The sequence below is a fragment of the Enoplosus armatus genome, chromosome 22, assembly GCF_043641665.1.
Source record: "Enoplosus armatus isolate fEnoArm2 chromosome 22, fEnoArm2.hap1, whole genome shotgun sequence".
NCBI classification, from domain to species: Eukaryota; Metazoa; Chordata; class Actinopteri; order Centrarchiformes; family Enoplosidae; genus Enoplosus; species Enoplosus armatus.
In genome coordinates, this window is record NC_092201.1 from 3,052,934 (window position 1) to 3,074,082 (window position 21,149).

At 42.6% G+C, this 21,149-nt stretch overlaps 3 protein-coding genes across 4 annotated transcripts; 1 reads left to right on the top strand and 2 right to left on the bottom strand.

Annotated features, from left to right (window-relative positions):
• Window positions 1-2,826: 2,826 nt before the first annotated feature.
• On the bottom strand, window positions 2,827-6,903 carry atp5f1c (ATP synthase F1 subunit gamma). Of its 2 annotated transcripts, XM_070928802.1 has the most exons (9): window positions 6,832-6,903; window positions 6,224-6,258; window positions 5,634-5,765; window positions 5,307-5,514; window positions 4,688-4,831; window positions 4,502-4,566; window positions 4,260-4,415; window positions 3,463-3,559; window positions 2,827-2,965 (listed from the first exon to the last, which is right to left on the bottom strand). In XM_070928802.1, exons 1-9 carry the CDS (start codon window positions 6,870-6,872, stop codon window positions 2,962-2,964), a joined length of 882 nt encoding a protein of 293 aa, XP_070784903.1. In that variant the 5' UTR covers window positions 6,873-6,903; the 3' UTR covers window positions 2,827-2,961. The 2 variants fall into 2 exon arrangements, with proteins under 2 accessions (XP_070784903.1, XP_070784904.1); XM_070928803.1 differs by lacking the exon at window positions 2,827-2,965 and having other exon boundaries at window positions 3,459-3,559.
• A 1,200-nt stretch (window positions 6,904-8,103) lies between these two features.
• kin (Kin17 DNA and RNA binding protein) lies at window positions 8,104-11,365 on the top strand. The gene is made up of 12 exons (XM_070928646.1): window positions 8,104-8,288; window positions 8,400-8,494; window positions 8,607-8,650; window positions 8,757-8,879; window positions 9,208-9,392; window positions 9,472-9,520; window positions 9,725-9,776; window positions 9,856-9,976; window positions 10,056-10,184; window positions 10,270-10,369; window positions 10,489-10,589; window positions 11,107-11,365. The coding sequence occupies exons 1-12, from the start codon at window positions 8,175-8,177 to the stop codon at window positions 11,164-11,166; spliced, it is 1,173 nt and encodes a 390-aa protein (XP_070784747.1). The 5' UTR covers window positions 8,104-8,174; the 3' UTR covers window positions 11,167-11,365.
• Window positions 11,366-11,396: 31 nt separating this feature from the next.
• itih2 (inter-alpha-trypsin inhibitor heavy chain 2) lies at window positions 11,397-20,150 on the bottom strand. The gene is made up of 21 exons (XM_070928647.1): window positions 20,055-20,150; window positions 19,371-19,403; window positions 19,062-19,100; window positions 18,018-18,190; window positions 17,833-17,937; window positions 17,590-17,752; window positions 17,402-17,509; window positions 16,663-16,791; window positions 16,440-16,556; window positions 16,130-16,298; window positions 15,913-16,038; window positions 15,447-15,628; window positions 14,724-14,909; window positions 14,282-14,421; window positions 13,907-14,079; window positions 13,494-13,643; window positions 13,290-13,403; window positions 12,700-12,898; window positions 12,445-12,617; window positions 11,840-11,951; window positions 11,397-11,747 (listed from the first exon to the last, which is right to left on the bottom strand). Exons 1-21 carry the CDS (start codon window positions 20,148-20,150, stop codon window positions 11,600-11,602), a joined length of 2,835 nt encoding a protein of 944 aa, XP_070784748.1. The 3' UTR covers window positions 11,397-11,599.
• Window positions 20,151-21,149: the final 999 nt, after the last annotated feature.

Consider the following 21,149-nt stretch of genomic DNA (forward strand, 5'->3'; position numbering starts at 1 on the left):
TATTGTTTTTTTTGGCCAAATCATATTGTTTCCTCTCGGCCCAGTAAAAAATGTTCCGAGGCCTGGTACCAGTCCACAGCCCGGGGGTTGGGACCCACTGCTTAAGAGAGTCCAGTGTTATCAGAACTGATAGAAATGATGGCCAAAAAAACAACCGAATCGTCCTTTAAGTGACGCATTTAACTCTCAGCTGCTTCAGTGCCCACAAGTATACAATCAATCAAATACATAGAAGGCGACTTGAGTCTAAGTCAAAGTTATTAAATTAACTTATTAACTTGGACTTTCAAGCTGCTGTTTCTAAGATTAAGAATAAACTCCGCAAGCCAAACTATTAATACAGCGTTGAAAGGATTTTTTTAGCTTTATTCTTTGTCACTTTAATGGCCGACATTCAGACCAGAAGGATTTGCATCCTGACTCTGACTCGCCTCCAAAGCTCTGCTACCAGGTAGAATACCCTGCAGCGTGTGACTCGTATCACTGTGTTAAATTTACCGTTTGCGTTGCAAGCATCAAGACAGAGAAGAAAATTATTACTGCCGAGATAACTTTGCAGACGTCGTGCTCTCCCGCCACGAAGGAGAATGAACCGAGAATGAATCTCTGTGCTTGATAAGACTTTTAACTGGACTTCCTGGTTCCCATTTCTCCTTTTCACTGGGACCCTGCACCACAAAATAAACATTAAAAAAAAAAAGACAAGAGAAACAGACGATCCGCTCTCAGCCTCCACAATCTATCCATTTTGACCTAGGCTCTGCAGAATTCCCAAAATGACAAAGCCCCCTCCTCCTCACCCTTCCTCACCCACGTCCATGTGACGTTGAATTGCCGGGGCCTCGCCAGCAAGGGGGAGATGAGAAGGTTGCTGCTCTCCGACTGCGTTTATCAGAGTCTGGCATCGCTGTAATTTCAGTGTTCAGATGCAATCGCTCCCCACTCCCCTCAGGAGTAAACAATAACAAGCACAAATACAATAGACAAACAAGACCTGCAGGACATGTATGCACACACACACACACACACACACACACACACACACACACACACACACATCTACATGCACACACAGATACACTTCGGACACACAAACAATAAACACAAACCCCTTCTGTCTTGTTTTGTCTTTATTTAGCAGTAACTGTTGACAGGAACCTAAACATCTAATCTTTGCATTAATATGAAAAACCACGAGCTCTATCCGAAAAGGCTGGACTCAGATCAGATATTGAATCTGAATATTGTGGCTCATTTGACCAGAACCAAACTCTTCCGCATACACTGAACCAGAGGAACACACTGTTTCACTGACGCGCAGGTTATCGTTTCATTTGTTATCAGACAGCGCAGCCTGGTGGACACTTCATGAACTGCAAACCACCGGCTTCAACTGAGGAGTGAGTCAATGCTCCCGTTACATGATGAGGCTACAAATGATTAAGAAATAACTGCTTGATCCCGGTCTATAAAGTCTTTTCCATTTGCACACGAGGGTCAGAGGTCAGGGTCATTGTTTCCTTAGCTGTGAGGATGCTTCAGTGTGTAACGGTTTGTTTTTATGACCCTCAGTAGTTACCTACCTTTGGATGCACTTCGCAAGACAAAGGCTTGCAATATTTACTGAATAAATGCAGACAAAGCAGGAAGGAAGTAGATTGGATTACTGACTGGTTGCTGCAAAGTTTGGACTTCTGAGCACGAAGAGCAACAACAACAAAAAGTTATTCTGATATTAAACTCAAAGACATTTGAGAAAGAAATCAGAATGATTTCAACCAGAAGTTAAATATTGTGTGAAGTCAATTTAAGTCATGTGTTTTCTGATATTATCAGATATACAAGTCCTGATTTTTGACTCTTATACTGTCTAGTAGTTTTCAGTAGTTTGAACTCATCTTGTCAGATTTATGTTGACTTGAAGATATTTAACCCAGTTTACTTTTTATAGTTCAGCAGCTTCTGCGGTTTCAGTTGCTAAAACCTACAATTAAGCCCGCCTCAACCCTCCTCCTGCAGAGTTGTACATCAGGATGAACCTATAGAGCTTTTATAAGTCTAGATACATCCAGGAATTTGGTTATTGTAACATGATTGAGCTCAAATGTCTTTTCATGGCCTCAAAAGATGCATTACAATAAAGTGGGACAAACAGTTGAACAAAAATCAGTTAGTATTGGATTTTCGATATAGGTTTCACAGCACTGCAGGAATTGATTTTATGTCTCTTACATGAGGCCACTGTGACTGAATGAACGTAACCGACAGCTCAAACATTGAACTGTATAACGACGGGGAGAAAGAAACTAATGTGGATTGGTTACATCACGGCAGATAACCAAACTACTTAATAAAAGGTCAGTATCGGGGTTGATACTGATGGATCAAGCAGCCCTAATAACAATCAGTCACCTTTTTAAGTGTGCTCCAGTAAAACAAAATGTACAGCCTCAAATAAAGATCTTTTAAAAACACATTACTGGCTCCACAAAGGCTCACAGCATTTATTGAAGGAATAATAGTGTTTAATATATTGAAATGCGTTTCTTCTATTTTGTCCATCCTCTCTATATTTACACCACTGAGGAAAAGAAACAACTGTAGTACAATCCACATTAATTCTTTACTATTGGCCCAAGAGATATGTTCTCCTTCAGCACCTCAACAACTTCATTTCTATCTAAACAATTCAAACGGATTATCTATTAAATGCCTTTAAAGTCATTTTTGGGAGGATGAAGTCCATAAGAGTGAAGCATAAACATTCAACTTTCTCAGTCATCAGCGTTTATTGTGAGGAAAGACAGATACAGGGACTGATGAAAGTATGAGGAATCAATAAGAGGTTTATTTTCTCCATATATTTTACAAATAGAAGCACAAATGTTCATAGACTCTCGACAACACCTGTCTGAAGTACTCTGAAGGGCTGTGGGCGATGGAAACGAGGATCTCGCCCGTTTATCTGTAAAGAAAGAAAAATTATGAAAAAAAGTGAGAACACTGAACATAAACAGGCCTTTCGACAGGATCTGAACAAGCTGGAGACTCTGATACACTCTGTGACCCTAAAGGGCATCTAGACTATTGATGGTACACTCTTCTACGCAAGATGCTGGTCAAGAAGGGATCCTAACATTACAGTCTACTCTACAATGTTACCTCCTTTGTTAAAACAAGCCTCAGGTCCTGAGTTCAGCAGAGGATGAGGAGGAGCAGATTAGGTCAGAGAGGAGAATTAGTCACAAGAGAATGTGACAGCTTTTGGAAAATTTAAAAAGACATGCATGGTTGAGAGGGAATCTTTTGAGGGAGAGAGACAAAAAAAAAAAAAAAAGGGAGGTCTCAAAAGGTCAAAACAAGTTTAGCAGAGTGATGGAGGAATATAATGAACGGGGTGAGTCACCGAGGAATAGAATAAAAAGACGGAGGGTGAAGCAGAGGGAAAGAAAATGGACTTACAGAGCAGCAGCTCCAGAGATGATCTCAATGAGCTCCTTGGTGATGACGGCCTGTCTGGTACGGTTGAAGGTGAGGGTCAGCTTGTCAATCATCTCAGCTGAAGGGGAACGAGAGAAGTCAGTCAGTCGACGTCAAAAGTAAAAGAACTGTATGAAATCTAGGAGCGTGGCGCAGCATCGAACGCTTCACACTAAATCATAACAAGATGTGAAACAAGATTATGGTCCATTAAAGTGACAGTAACAAAGTCAGACTTAATATTGGACCAAAACCAGAGTGCAACACATTTTCTACACAATGCAGTTTGTTTCAGTCAATACATCGATCAATCACTGAACACAATTGCCAAACATCAACTGATTCAGCTTCTCAAATGTGAGGTTTTGCTGCTTGTTGTTCTGACAGAACAAGCAAACCGAAGACGTCATCTTGGCCTCTGGGACATTGAGATGGACATTTTTACAATTTTCTGACATTATCCAACGTGAACTAGATTATCCAATGATAATCGGCATTCATCAATAATAATAAAAATAATCTGTAGTTGCAGCACTAATTATACCTCATGGGTATAGGGAGCACTTAACCAAAACTAATGATTTCTTTCATTGCCAATTAATAGTTAAGTATATAAAAATGTCCATCCAAGTTCCAAGACACCCAAGTGCTGTCTTCAACTAACAGACTAAAGAAAAAACAACATTGTAATAGTCAAATATAAATATACATATCAGCACATCCTTTCCCAAAACATCTTGATCTGTGAAACGCGTTAGCCAGGAAGTCCAGTGTCTTACAGGCGTTCTTGCTGGCGCTGTCCATAGCGGTCATCCTGGCACTCTGCTCACTGGTGGAGGACTCCCTCAGGGCCAGGTAGATGATGTTGACCAGAGTAAACTCCTGGTAGTTCCTCAGCACGTCAGCATCAATGTCATCATAGACACCCATGCTCTCTGTACACAGAACACACGTTCAGTATAGCGGTGGCCGGGACACCTGAAGATCTGTGTAAAACCTTTCAAACAACAAACCATCATACCTGCGTTAGCAACTGTGTCTGTGGAAAACAAAGGCTTCCTGTCCGTCTTGTATGAGATAACAGACCTGCATCAGAGAAAGGGGAGATTTGTCAAGACAATACAGTATTTGACCCATTTAAAAAAAACAGACGAGTCAATCTCTCAGCTTATGCAACTCAAATAAACAAAATCTGAAAGTATCGTACCTGAATTGGTTGAAGATGACAGAGCCCTGGTCAAATTCATATCCAGAGTTGAGCAGCTCGGTGGCGACGACTGAAGCGTCGCTGAAGGAGGGGGGCTTGCGGCCGATTTCCTTACAGTTCATTATGATGTGACTTCCATGAGTTCTGATGAGGAACAGTTGATATTATTTATTATAGGTCATTCTATCAACTACATTTAGATTTTTGCTCAATATGATTTGTGATTTAAAGTCCAATGGTGATCTGAATCAGGTTCTCAACTGTTTCATGCCCATAACGGTTCTCATGGGGAAGACGTAATGAAACTCAGAGCTTATCATCGTTTCACCCGCAGAGAATACAGTTATAGAAAAGACGATGAAAACTTGTAATATTAGGAAGAATTTAGGGATGAAAAGAAATTAATTTCACATCCTTTTCAAAAAAATCTGTATCAAAAACCGTCCATTAATCCATTAGGGTTCGATTGAGTAAAGCATGCTGAGCTTCCAGGCTTTTATGCTACCAGAGGCTGCTGCTACTAAACAGAGACATCAACTAAAGAGCTGCTCAGTAAAGCACAACACTGAACCAGGACCTGACTCGTGTCTTTGGGAGGAGGCTCCACTTCGATCCGTACCTGTGCAGCAGGCCTCTCAGCTTGTCTCCCACGTTGATCACCATGACCTCCTTGCCAGCGCTGGTCAGGGTGGCGATCTCACTCTTAATGGCCTTGGCCACATTAGAGTGGATGGCACCACAGAGTCCACGGTCAGAAGTCACACCAATGAGCAAATGCTTGCTGGCCTTCTCCTCCGGCACTTGGATGTCGGCCTTCTCGTACAGGGCTGGAGAGCAGACAGGACACAGTGGAATCTTAGTTCAGTCAAACAAAATTTAAAAAAACACTATCAAGAGTTAAATCCTAGTCATAGTGAGAGACAACATGGAGGCAAGGTGTACATACCCAGAGCACCAGTGCCGTAGACTCTGGCTGGCTTCAGCTGCCGCTCAGCACGAGCATACTTGGCAGCGGCCACCATTTTCATGGATTTGGTGATTTTCTGGATGTTCTTAATGGACTTCAACCGAATGGTGACTAGAGAGAAGAGAGGATATTACTCACTCTGACACCTGTATGGATTATACAATCAACTGCAATAATGTAAATGTGCAATCTGCTACACACATGAGAAAACAGCACACTGAACTACATTCACATATCTGGCAACTTGATGATCCTCTCTTTACTGGCAAACAGGCACACTTTGTTGAACACTTAACAACCTTTTGTGAATCACTATGATTCAGCATAGTGAGTTCGGCATCACTTATTTAAATATATTGTCTTATATCATTTCTTCTCCAGTTGCCTGCATAATCACCTTCCACCAAAATAGACCACAGTGGGTATCAGCCAGTGAAGCCGACATTTCCTTCAGAATGTACCAGATTTCATTCAGATATTGAATTTGGGGTGTAAATGTGATCAGTCTATAATGTGTTGATATGCTGTCGTCTCTTCACATTAAGAGAGTAGTATACAAATGTACTTACTGTCCTTCAGGGTAGCCATGTTCCTGACCTGCCCACTGTGAACAGAAATAGTGTATGTGAGCTTTAGCTGCAAACATTTAACATGCAACAGCATTACTGACAAAGTCTAACAACAGTAGCTTCTACTTAACGTCACGTTAGCATAGACTAACTTCAATTAAAAGTATTAGTACAGACAGTATAAAGTCTGTTGATTGCTAGCTCTGCAAGTGCGCTAGCATCAGTTAGCTTAGTTACTCTCTGCATAGAAAAGGCTTTGACAGTTAACCCTAGCTAACGACAATGCAGTTAGGTAACTTGCTCAAAGTCATTAATTGGTGACATGTTGTTGTTCTGTCTTTAGCTCTAGCTTCTCGCACAATGTCAGAACGTTTTAGCAAGTATGTCATCTTAGCTAGCATTAGCTTCTATCAGGCTGAACTTCACAGTGCAGCACACCGCTGTCATTCATTAGCCGCGGCCTCCACGTTAGCATGTCCTTGCGTTCAATAACTGCGTGCATTACAGACTTGACGTTACACATTCTAATTACATATATACAGCGATTACATACAAAGAAGGTACAATTAAAGATTGTTGTGAAGGTATTTAAGTATTGTTGAATTTACCATTGTGGGGCGAACACCAACGCGCTGGTCCTGGCGAACATGATTACTCCTATGAAGGTCAGACACGCAGGACTGCGCAGGCGCAAAATAAAAGCAAAATGGACGAATGCTGCTTTCACGGACTACCAAAAATGTCGTTAAGATGCCACCCACTCACATCAACGAAATCCACAGGAAAAACTTAAATGATCATTTTAGTGCTTTCATTTTTACATTATATGTCGAATAAGTTACTATATAAAAAGCCATTAAAACATGATACATTTAATTATATTCTTTATGTAAATTATTATAAAGTACACCAGAAGGCCGTTTAGTTCATGCTTTATTGACCGACTAAAAGTGTTACATTTCCCTCCAGACTTTACTAACTCTTGCTTTTACTCTTGCTTCCAAGTTAAACAGTGCGTCAACATTAAAATTATATATATATGTCATCCCATTAGACAGTAAACATGTCTGTAGCTGCTGCTGGGAGGTGAAAAGTGAAGAGCAGGAGAGTCGTCAAATTAATCATTTAAAATACACGCCTAAAAAAGGTAAAAACAAGCCCAACTTTGAAAACCCCTACAGGTCGTTTCAAAACACTTACCTTAGTTTTGAAGATATGTCCAGGAAACTCAAACACTCCTCTGTCCATCTCTTTCAAAGAGTTTTCCTGCTCAGCACAGTGAAAAAGATTTTTAACTTGTTTCCAAAGTTGCAATTCTTCAAATCAGTCAAGATGGCGGCCGGACGTGATATGTCTTCGATGCTTATTTTGTAGTGTCGACAGTTAGAGTTTTATAAGCAGATTCATCAAAAATCCATATTTTCATATGTAACATATTTATCTTGTGTATATAGGTTCTTTGCTAAATAAACAAAAAATTGCAACATGGGAAATGGATGAAAATATTCCTAACTGTGCAGCAGACAATGTTTTTCATTACATTACAACAGGACTTTCTCAAGCTTTCATTTATCATTGAGGGGAAAAAAACATTTTTAAGTTCTGCGATTTGAATGTAATCATCACTATAAAAATCACATCACATAGGAGCCACAAAGTGTAGCTAAGTTAAGTTTTATCCCATCATTTAATATAATGTTTTAGTATCTATCTAATAATGAATCAGTGACACGTTGGTAAAATACGAAGCCTACAATGAGTCCGTGAACGCAGCAAGAGTTATCGCGTGTTTGAAGCTTTCGCGCGAGATTATGACGCTAAACACGCGGAAGCTGTTTACGTTAGTAGCGAGAGTTCGTGGTTTAGCCGCGTTTCGAGACGGTTTTCTCTCATTTGAAGTGTTATTAACCGATAAACAGAAGGTCTTGTATGTTTATTGTAGCTGGTCAGAATGGGAAAAGCAGATTTTCTCTCCCCCAAGGCAATAGCCAACCGGATAAAATCCAAAGGTCTCCAGAAGTTGAGATGGTATTGCCAGATGTGTCAAAAACAATGCCGAGATGAGGTGAGATGTCCGTTAAATCTGACTTCCTTAGTTGTTATTATTGTTGTTGTTGTTGTTGTTGTTGTTGTTGTTGATTATATTATGAAGTCATTTGTCTTTGTTTGTTGACAGAACGGATTCAAATGTCACTGCATGTCTGAGTCTCACCAGAGGCAGCTGCTGCTGGCCTCAGAAGACCCAAACAAGTTCATGGACTATTTCTCTGAGTAAGTTCAGTTATTGTGTGTGTGTGAGTGAGTGAGTGAGTGTGTGAGAAAGAGAAGCATGTTAGTGGCGTACTTCAGATGGTGCAGTTCATTCTTGTTTCTTTTGTCCCAGTGAGTTCAAAAGCGACTTCCTGGAGCTGCTCAGCAGACGTTTTGGTGAGCACTGATTCCCCGCAGGTTAATCCAGATGTTAGCATAACAGCAGCTGTTTAATAGCAACACTGAGAAACTCTTTCAGGTTGTTCTTTTTCCTCGTCTGCAGGGACCAAGCGAGTGCACAACAACATTGTCTACAATGAGTACATCAGCGACAGAGAGCACGTCCACATGAACTCCACACAGTGGGAGACTCTCACTGACTTCACCAAGTGGCTGGGCAGAGAAGGTAAACGGAGCGAATGGAACTGGTTTCCTCCCATAACATCCACCAACACACCTTTTCTACCAGCCACAGTGATGTGAAACGTTCTACCTGAAACATTTAGGAAGGGAACTTCTCTTCTAGGAGAAAAAGAATTGCAGTATTAATACAATATTATTATACATTTGTCTTTCTGTCTCTTTAATTAAATCATTGAAATACAATTGATTTGTAGAAATGAAATGTCAGCCCAGATTTTTAGTATATAATTTTTGCCATCTGACACAATATTTAGAAACCAAACTGAGGAATTCTTTTGAATGAATACTAATGTGCTGAATGTTGCTGCTAGGTTTTTGTAAGGTTGACGAGACCCCTAAAGGCTGGTACGTCCAGTACATCGACCGCGACCCGGAGACCATCCGCCGCCAAGAGGAGCAGGCGAGGAAGAAGAAGCAGGACCTTGACGACGAGGAGAGGAGCGCCAGGTTCATCGAGGAGCAGGTCCGCAGAGGCCGCGGCGGCAAGGAGACGGAAGTGAGTACCGGCAGTTCAGCTGAACGAAGGTCAATAGAGACTTGACTTTTCAACACTAAAGTTATATTTTGCTCTGCAGGAAACTCCAGTTTACACAGAGCTGAAGCGTGAGAGTGAAGAAGAAAAAGGTCAGTTTTCTTCTTGCTTGTTACGTTTCCCTTTTACTTTTTCTCTCAACAAACATTTTCAGGTTAAAGAAATGGTTGCACATGTTTTTTCTCCTCGGTTATTACGTCTTTGGTATGTCATAATGAATTGGGGATCAAAATTTAGCCTTTAAGTTTTCATTTCTTATTATATTATATTCCGCTCACTCTCATGTTTTTCTGCAGTTGCTTTCAACATGGGCGCCTCTACATCTGTAGCCGGTCCTTCCAGGTTGAGGTACGTAGTTTCACGTTGCTAATTATGAAGCGGGTATCATGAAATTACTTTGTTTGAAACTGTTTGTGTGTCCCTGTAGTTCTGCCCTGGGTGCTAGTGCTCTCAAAGCTGCAGCATCAACCAAGAGGAAAGACACATCCTCCGGTTCAGACTCCAGGGCGGAGAAGAAGAAGAAATCTGCTCTGGAGGAGATCATGGAGGTAGAGAAGAGGATTTTATCTCGTTTTCTATATGAGTTTGTGTTCGTTCCTGACGGATGTTGCGATGCTTTTTGTTCAGATGGAGGAGAAGAAGAAGCAGCAGCAGCAGCCAGTCAGAACAGATTACTGGCTGCAGCCCAACATTGTGGTCAAAGTTGTCACCAAGAGACTCGGAGAGAAGTACCACAAGAAGAAGGCCGTCATCATGGTAACAATGCGCTGTATTTATTTTGGGTGAGTGTGTTAATGTGCGTGTGGGGCAAAGAAAGAAGACCTATATCCTTTTGTTGTAGGAGGTGCGGGACAAATATGGAGCGGTGGTGAAGATGATCGACTCCGGAGACAAACTGAAACTGGACCAGAATCACGTAGAGACGGTCATACCTGCACCAGGTGAACCACCAAAACCCTTTAATCCTCAAGAGACTGCAAAAAACGTTTTACAGATTATTGAATATCAAGAGGTGGAAACATGAGCTGTGTTTTTCATCTTGTTATCAAACCTCCGGCAGGTAAACGGGTTTTGATCCTGAACGGTCCGTACAGAGACACAGAAGCTCTGCTGGAGGGAATAAACGAAAAAAGCTTCAGCGCTGCGCTCACACTCGACTCGGTAAGTCACATGTTAGTCATTGGTTATTACATTATTATCTACTGTATCTATCTGTAAATGTTATGTACTTTGTCCTTAAACACAGTTTCCAGTCAAAAACGTAAATGGTCAGTTCACCCCAAATTACAAAAAGCATATTTTATCTCATATCTCAACATGCAGACAGTTGTGGTTTTGTTTTCCCAGATTTTTGATATCTAAGTCTCTAAGATTTCTGCCTGGTTTTGTTTGTGGTTCTGAAAAATCACATTCAAAAGATGTGTCTTTTCACAGTGTCCCTGAATGTGTCAACGGGGACACATTCCTGGAGAGAGAGATGTTGATGGTGAATTATTTTAATGTGAAATTGTCAATGATATTGAGCACCATTAACAAAACCTGGGGCAGATAAAAACTCACCACTGATGAGTGAGAAAATATGTTTTTACTTAATCTGTATGAACCAACCCTTTAATCTAAATCAGCGGTGGTTGAACTGAAATGTTTTCACCACAGTTTCATCTTCTCTCTTCTTTAGGGTCAACAGAAGGGGAAGAGAGTGGACATCGCCTATGAGGACTTCTCAAAACTGGCCTGACCCAGCGACCCCCCCCCCCCCTTTTCACCTCTGAGGGACTCTACTGTGTCAGAGTTACTTCCCCAAGATCCACCTGTACATATACACATCCCACACACACACACAGAGAGAAACTCAGAGTGAACGTGTTCAATCTGTTTTTTATTTTGTATTGACGTTCAAGTTGATCTTTGTCCACTTTTTCTCCAAATAAATTCAACAAAAGTGACTTCTGGTGTTCTTTGGAAAATAATCAGGAAAGAAACGTTTATGATTTTTAAAAGGAAATGAAATCAAGAAATGTAGATGCACACAGAGACATCAGTGGACAAAAAGTTACACATTGTCTTCCCTTCTTTCTTCTTCTCCTGTTTCTGTTTTAAATGGGTGTAATTTTCTTTATACCCTTGCTGGCCCAGGGGATTAATAGCAGCGCGGGGTACTTGAATGTGTCTCAGAGCGTCTGGAGGAAGCTGCTGAGATTTGGGACGATGTAGTCGGTGTAGTGACCATCGATGAAGCCCTTCCCACTGTTGTGTATGAACCAGCAGAAGACGTTTGAGCCGCGCTTCTTATCATGCCTGTAGTCCTTCTGCCAGCCCCTGATAAACACACACACACACACACACACACACAGTTTATGGTTTCAATAAGAAACAGGTTTGTTCAGATGTCAGTTTGAAATAAGACGTACCTGGTGACTGGCAGCCTGTTGCCCTTCACCTCCATGGTGGCCTCCTTCTTCAGAGGGTCGACTCCTTCGCGCATGTCGTACACGCTCACCTCAGGCTCTCTGGAGAACTGCCCTGGGAGATCACACACACACACACACTTTCAGCTTCAAATATATTACTTAAATGGGATCAGTGTGAAGTATAGGCTGTGGTTCAAAAATCAAGCTTTGTGGAGTTAATGTGTCTACTAAAGCTGCATCATCCTGTCACAAGAAGTTAACGTTTCATTGTCTGAAGGCTCGAAAAGGTTTGTCTTATTTCAACAAACATGAAATACCACTCAAGTCCATGATAAAAGATGATCTTCCACACACCTTGATGGATGATAGGACTGTAAACTGGGAGGTCACAATGGTCATATTTCAAAATATTGACTGTGCTCACAAAATATCAAATTGAGGCTAAAAGTGAAATAAAACAAGCTTTCTGTTAATTTAACATGTTATTTGCTTATTAGCCATGTTTCCATGGTAACAGTTCAAATGATATGAAAAATAGAGGAAAACATGGCTCATAATTTGTGGTTGATTGACAGGTGTCTCATCCTATCACAGTTATCACGTACCTATGAGTCCATGGACCAGAGGCGAGTACTGGTTGTCGTTGGGGATGTAGATACCGAGGAAGTCGACATTGATTGGATGTTTCTTCCAAACGCGGTGAAGTAGCACCATCACCTGGGTGTTGTTATTTATTGCGATGGTAACGTGAGAGTTCTTCACGATGGAGATCCTCACGCTGAAACACAGAAACATGACGACATGAGACCAAATGACCCCGATGTCGAGGCAGACGCTGTAATTACAGGCGTGACTGTTACCCATCCTGTGTGATCTCAGCCGTGGCCCCCCAGGTGAAGGAGTGGTTGTTCCTGCCGTCGGTCATGGCGATGTTGACGGTGCTGACGGTCACGCTGACACCATCAGGCTGGTTGTAGACTGAGATGATGCCGAAGTAGGTTCTCAGTTTGCTTTTGTGAGCCTGCTTAGAGGCAATCAACTGGCCGTTCACCACCACACCTTCGGGACAAGAGGGGGGGCGACACATGAAATACAAAGTCAGCACCTTTAATAAGAAAGGTGTTCAACATGGATCATTACTAAACAACTGAATCTATGCTAGAGATTATTAGAGGCCTCTTGTTCACAGTAATTTCCCTCAAACATTACCGTCACCCCCTCCACACTAAGAGCAGGTTGCTGCCTCTTGTTTAATTAATTTAAAGACACAAAAACACTGAAGTAATGAGTCCCCACCACGCCACAAGACAAGAAGGTGATGGATGCAAAAGATAAAAAGCCATCACTCATCCAGACATCATCTCCACTGCCGTGTGCTGTAAAGCGACCACGCAGGTCTCCCTGTGGACAAAACAAACGCCTTGAATGAGCCTTTAATCCAGTCCAGTACCTGTTCCGCTGTCAGACACCAGGTTGAGAATGTGACCTGGTTTGGAGTCGATGTTGAAGCAGACGTCCATGTTGCTCGTCGGCAGGTGGACGATGAAGTGCGGGTCGTTGTCCACTGGGAGAGAAACACTGAGCTCGTCACACGTTTACAGCTGGAGGACCTTTCAAGGCTTTATGGAGCTCATCAGAAGTGTGTGTGTGTTACCTAAGTTGACCTGTTGAGGCAGGGTCCACTCCTCCGGGCCCTGCCTCCCTTGACTCGGAGGGGCCGGAGTGGTCATCTGGACCCAGGGTGGAGGCTGGTAGACGACACGCACTGGAGGCAGACCAGAGGACGCCGAGCCTCCTCCTAGTCCTCCTCCTACACACACACACACACACGACGTAGCACAGAGGCAACCAACACGTTTCACCAGCAAATAAATATCTTATTAAATTCTTATTAATATTGTCATACATAACTACTTTATGATTTGGTGTGATTTTGGTGTCAAATAAGATAAAAGATAAAAGATGCTGCCGAATCATATCCATCCTTTAAATTTAAACCAAACGCAGTAAAAATGAGTTTCAGACAGTGGCATCCATCAGCAGTAAAAGGTCTTTTCCTGGAGGCACCTGAGCAGCAGCCGTGCTTGGGGTCCTTCGGGGAGTCCGCCAGCAGCCTCTCCGTGCCGTCCTCGCTCTCCACCAGCAGAGCGGTGAGAGGAGTGACGAACTGATGCTCCACAGCCAGCGCCATGATCCGCTGCGTGATCTTCCTCTTCTTGGCAGCTGTCGGAGCCAGAGACCTGCAGGGGGGCCACACTGCGGCATCAGACACTGACAATAACATAGATTCACCAAATGTTTCCTGTTAGAGGGGATATATATATATGTATGTAAGACACTGTAGGATTTCCAATTGAGGTTCTTGTTTTCTTGATTTTTGAAAACTGTTCCTTCTGATCAACCTGCCATGTTTTCATATGCTGCAACAGTTCGTCCTCTCACCTTTCAGAGATCAGCTGTTTGACGGTGATGTAGGCCCACAGCTGTCTGGCGAAGCCCGTGAACGAGTGCTCATGCTTGGCCAGCTCGGTGTCCAGCTCCGTGATGTCTGTCTCCGTCTCCAGGGAGATGTCCAGGCGGGACTGCAGGGCGAGATGGCACAGAGGAGGACGGTGGTAGCAGCTCTGTAGGCCTCACTTCTTCCCCTTACCCATGGCCTTTAACCCTCAACTTCTGATTTTGCGTTCATGTGACACATATTTTCCCAATTTGGTTGGTTGGCCCTCCGCTCCCATAACGCCTCACAATCAGGTCCAAGAGGAAATGAATCGAATAAAGATTTAGGAACTGAAGTATTCAGTGGAAAGTTGTCACAGGTGTAGTGATGTAAACATGGTTGTAAACACGGTTGTAAACACGGTTGTAAACCTGGTTGTGTACTCACGGCAGACGCGGTGGTGAAGCTGGTCAGGGCGTTGGTCTCGGACGGCAGCACCTTCCCGGCCACCACCAGCTCTGAGCCGCTGAAGTACTTATCGAAGCGGTTCTGGGTGACGTCTGACACCGTGTCCTCGGGGAACTGAATGGTGATCCTCCTCAGCAGAGGGGAGGAGACCTGGCTGTAAAACGTCTGCGGGGGGGGGGGGGGGGGGGGGGTGTAGAAGATGCTGTTAATCAAGAGACAAACTAGGAGAGTTTCTGCATGTCACAATAAAACATCCAACATCTTGTAAACTAAACCAACCTTTAATCCCCACTTTCTGTTTAAAGTAGAGAATTATGACCAGGTTCGATATTGGATTTAAATGAGCTAATAATGAGCCCTACGTTCTGACTGCCAGGGAACAATTGTACCTTTTAAGACAGTAAAGTTTGGCCAGTTCAACATCAGTGAGTGGCCGCCGAGCAGAAGATTAAAGGACTTGCACTCTCACTTGGACTCTTGCAATGGCACCTTTTGAATTTTTAACAATTGAACATATGGAAGCAGCAACACAGGTTAAGATTATAATGCATAAGATGGAGTCAGAAGATACGATGAGCTAATTCCACTTTCATAAAGGAAACGAATACGTTTCAGGTTTTTCGTCGGTTGAGAGGAGATGAGCACAAACATCTGAGTGATGCTGAGTTGTTTGCTGAAGTTTTCCTCAAAGCTTTTTCGTACCCGCAGCTGTTGTGCGGCATCGTGGTTAACGTAGATCCTCTGAGCCATGCCCCTGTTCTCCATGGCGATGCGCTCCAGGAAGTCATAGTCCACGTCGAAGCCGATGCCCAGCGAGAAGAGAGAGAACTCCTCCCTCATCACCCGCTTCACATTCTTCTGGATGGTGCTGAGCTTGATCTCACCTGCAAAGATCAGCGCACCATCTTACTGACTACAAAGATGAGACCGTGTATCATCTTACATTCACAATCTGTTGGCCTTGATGCGTTTTTACTCACCTCTTTCTTTAAGCGTTATAACTTTTTAAAAACTTTCAATCTGAGTTATTTGGGGATAAAAATCAGCAAACTGCAAAGGGAACATGAAACCGACTGATTGACTGTCGTCCTGCGGCTGGATAAGCTGCTAAACCTGACAGTAGAATTTAAATGTAAAGTCTTTTTAATAGCAGTTGAATCAGTCTTACCCACAGTGGGGTCTCCATCAGACACCAGAATGATCATGGAGACGGAGCGGGGGTCGATGAGCCCCTGATTGGACGCCTTCACCAGCATCTGAACTGCTCGCATCAGTGCCTCGTTGATGTTGGTACCTGGGGTCAAAGGTCAGTAAAATACAGCCATTAACAGACAGATTGTTTGTAGGTTATCAGAGCCTCCTACTTGATTCATATTTTCTCACACCTCCGTTGGGTTTGATGTTCTGGATGTATTTCTTGGCATCTGCGATCTGAATGGAGGAGCCGTGGACCAGGTCCTCGCTCCAGCAGCGCACATTGTGGTTGAAGTCAATGATGCTGAAGCGATCGTCTATGGTCAGGTCATCCAAAATAGCCTGCATGGCCTCCACTGTCTGTGAGACAAGTTTGGATTTAAATGCATTCTGCAGAATGACCACACGGCGGCAGCGTTTTACAAAGGAGGAGTGAAGAGTGAGCAGGGAGCAGGAGGAGGGCTGGAGAGGTCAAAGTCCCCGTAAACAACTATCTCTTACTTGCTTCATCTTGACTCCCCACATGGATCCACTGACGTCAATGACAAACACGATGTTTTTAGGAAGAGGTGAGAGGTTGGAAGGAGCGAAGAATTGGACAAAGTGGCCATCGGAGACCTGGACGAAACGGTGAAGGCTTGAGCGATCATCTTCAAACAGTTTGTAGCTGCATGCAACATTAAAACAAGTTAATAAATGAGGCACTTGGGTGACGGTGTGATACCTGTAGCTCCCCGGCATTGCTGTCCCTGTTCACGTCGTATATGACGGTAAAGACGCCGTCTATAGCGCTTTCGGTGCAGTTTGGACACTTTTTCTGCTGCTGCAGGTTGGGCTTGAAGACAACATGAGCCTGGGGACACGGACACAGTGCATGATACAACTTCAGGTGCCTGCCTACATATAAAACATTATCATTATTATGTCAGGGGGATGTTTTTGTTTGTAATGTTCTTTAAATATTTGTTCATTTTCATAATATCTCAGATTTCAGCAAAAGTTGGTGGTAAATTTGGTCACAAATCAAGGAAGATGAGATTCTTTTTGATGCAAATAGCGCCATCACGTGGCCATTTATAACAGACTTTACATTTTGGCTAATAATTCCTGGATCAGGACACACAAACATGAAGCATTTTTAAGTGTATTTTGTGTCATGAGTTTCTTGGTTAAAGACAAACATTTCACTTTTTTCAACATTTCTAATTTCATCCAGCGAATTTCATCCAAACTGTCCCCAAAAGGGGGCACATCCAGATCTGTAAGTCACATGACAAGACATTTAAATGTCCATAACTTAGTGGTTGTGAGTCTGACTCATTCATTCCTTTTACAAAGCCCTAATACTCCCACACGGGGTTCATCATCCCAACAGCTACGTGTACATTTCTAAATATGTTTTATTACTAAAATAAGACAATGGTGCAGCTTTGGCGTACGTATTGTGGCCCGCTGGGTCTTACCTTGTCTTTGGATGATGTAACTTTGATCAGGTCTGCAAACTGCTCTCCGAGGGTGTTTGGTGTTCGTACCATGGAAATTCCCTTCGGCTCAAAGATGTAGACATCCACCTAAAGAGAGACCGGGTCAGGGACGATTGCAAGAACACATACAGGCACGCAAAAAGACACATATGTGATGATGTTCTTACCTGGAACTGTGGCACCAGCCTCCCAGGCTGCACGTGCAGCGTGTGCTCGTAGAAACCCAGCTTCCTGTGCATCATCTCCTGGTAGTGGAGCTCAAACTCGATGTTACTGCCAGGAGGAACGTGGACTTCTGTCTTGAAGGTCTCCATGTCCTGGGAATTAGCCCTGTAAAGCAGAAACATTTCATTCAGTATGAAGCTGTTGAGCTCCACAGGGGACTGAAATCCAAGAGGCTGGTCCAGTACCTGACGATGCCCGCCGCCTTGCCTCTGGCTCTGGCCTGGGCGTACAGGTTCCTGGCCACCGTCTTCTCCTTCACTGAGCCCACAAACGTTATCCCGTTCACATTCCTGCGACAGAAAGTGTGAAAGGTTAAAACCCTACAAGCTCTATTTTAAAGGTCGTTAGGACGGCATGAAGCTGGGCTCACATGGTGAAGTTGGTGATGAAAGCTCGTTTGGGGATCTGGACGTTGAAGCCGATGCTCTGGGCTTTGGAGCCCGAATTGACCACCGAGCTCCTGACGGTGGTGTGGGCGAAGCGCGACGTGATGCGGCTCTCCACCTTGTAGCTCTTGACGGTGATGTCATCTCCACGGATGGCCTGCGCAGACAACGACAGAGTAACTGAGGGGGACATTAAGCAGAAAGGAGTTTCCGGAAAACTTGGAATTCTCTCCTTTTTATTCGGGGCTTAATTTGATTTTTTTCCATACTTTTCCCCCCATCTTAATATTCACGAGATGTCTTTCTCTCAGTCGTTTCTTACTGTTACTGTTACCAAACTGTGTTTATTCTGCATCTACTCGTCTCAACACTTCGCTGAAATGTTGACGCTTAGAACAGGCGAACTTTCCAAACCCAAGACTCCAGATGGAAACGTTAGAGATACCGTGAGCACAATTTTGCACATACTTCCACTTCCTGAAATTCAGCCATGTTTGTTGCAGTCTCTCTCTCTCTCAACTTACATAGAGTTAGGGTTGCCTGCACAACACGAGTTTCTAAAGTCCGAGATGTTCAGTAATTAAAGGAACAGAAGATTGATACCACTTTCATAACTGTTGACGGTAGATGCTTAGCTTAGCTTAGCATAAAGACTGAAAACAGGGGGAAACAGCTAGCCTGTCAGCCAAACAGCACCTCTAAAAATCACTAATTACCACGTTTTATATCTATATTAAATAATGCAAATATATACTGTATGAAGGCATTATTATTTATTTATCAGTTGGTTCTCAGTTACAGCAATAGTACATTGAGTATCAATATGCATATATGGTTGCTTTGGTTTATAGCGATTTAAATTATATGAAGACAAATAAAGGTAGAGAAAGACAGACAAAAAAAAGGAGGCAGCGCAGGATTAGTGCAGAACAAAGTCAACAACCTGTCAGTCATGGGAATCTCTTCAAACAGCAGCATATTGATTACTAGATAAGGTTAAACTCTGTCACACTGCAGAGGGCTCATACCTCAAAGTCTTCCTGCTCCTCGCTGGTCAATATCGCTCTCTGAAACACACACAAGTCATCAGCCTCACACTGTCTCAATCAGCTCTCTCTGCCAGAAGATTGTAAATCACAAACGCTTGTTATTAAGACTCAGATGACACAGGATCGCAATCAGGATCAGAGTAGGTTTGTTTGATGATGTGTAATCAGTAAGATGCATTCCATGGATCGATGATTGCAGTTATTGCAACATCACTGAGAGAAGCAAACTGAAAGGCTCGTGCTCTGTATTATACATGTGTATGAATAAGAAAAGCCCGGTGGTCTCACCTTGTGTCTCTCCCGATGATCCTGTAGATGTGACTGGTGGCAGAAAGAACATTTTGATGAAAATCATAATTAACCGTCAGGCTGGTAAAGTGAATGCGATTTTTATTTTCTGCAACAATTCAAGAAAAAGTGTATTTTTCATGTGATTTCACCAAAAAAAAAAAAAAGATTCTTAAAAAAACACTGACTTGTCAGCAGTACAAATGTTTTAAAGGTCAAAGGTCACAGCAGGTATTTAGATTCAAACTTCAGTGATCGTGAAAAAAAAGCACGTTTTAAAGGTCAGGGCAAGAATTTAGATTTCATTTAAAAAATGTATGTATACTCAAAATGATATACAGTTCACTGCTCTTACAATACTTGGTGAGAAAATAAACTTTTTCTTTTTGAATTGTTTTTTTTTTCTCAGTTTCACGTCATATGAAAATCAAAAAAATCCCATAAATCCAATAATGTAAGAAGATTGTCGGTGATTGAAATAAGCCCAACAACCACAAACAGATGCAAAATCCATGAATATACATCAGTATAAATGTATATTTCTAGTTTTCTTTCAATTCATAAATCACAGCCAATTTGATCCTTACTCTGATTTAAGATTATCAAGTCTAAACTGTAAATATTCTGTAAATACTTCAGAGACTTCATCCTTCTTTCAGTCCCTGTTAACAGCCTCTAACTCACCGTCTCGTCCTCCCATTCTCCATCTATCACGAACTCAAAGCAGCGGCCCCGTTGGACGACCAGGAGCCCCAGAAGCAGCAGCAGCAGACGCCTCATGTTTCCAGGCCTGTGGGTTCAAACACACATACCCTCTCACACACACATACAAAACAAAAAAACAGCGCTGGGAGACAGGACCGTCTGTCTGCAGGGAGCCTCGTGGAAACACAGCAGAGCCGAAAACTAAAGGTTAAAATCCACTGAACTGATCGACTCCCGGCCCCAGTCAATATTTGTTGTGTTTCATGTAACCTACGGAGGAGAAGGAAACTTTGAAACCTGACCTGCAGTGTGGGCAGGGTAAATAGGACAGATTTGACACATTCATAGAGTAAACAGAGGTTACAGATTGTTTTAAGATCCGGGGACAGACAAACTGTCCAACACGGTGCACATTGGGACAAATATCCTTCTGATGACACAGAGATGAACGTTATCACATGTCCCCAGCTCACATGAGACAGGCGTGATGTTGCATTTTGCTCAGTTGCTCACAAGATGGCACCAGAGTAAACCTGCTGAAGTCACGCTGTCAATTTTATTTTGACTAAATACTTGATTTTTAGGGAAATAATGGGCATGAAATTATTGGGTTGTTTTTTTTTAACTCTGTAACCAGAAAGAAATCATGTAAATGCAAAGTGTGAATAACCAGAAACAATAAAAGCTATATAATAAAAAGTGCCTAGCAATAGCTGAGCCCTGAGGTGTTTCAAATGTTTTCAAATTAAATAAACAAATGAAAGTATTTCAAATATATTTTCCTGTGTATATTTATGTCATGCGTAGTTTAGAATAACAGTAGTCATAGCTGAACTTTGCAAATGTATATTATTGATTATGACACTGACGGAAGGTCATGGTTAATGGAAGGGGCATGCTGCCTTCAAGTGCTCCTTGTAAACTCCAGTGTCTACAGTATATCACGCTGCAGAATAAGAATGATCGCTTCAATGTAAATAAAATAAGAAATGAAGGCTATGCATTGTAACACAGCGCATGAACAGCCTTCTAAACAGGCTCCATAGACTCCATCTATGTGTCCATATACCTCCT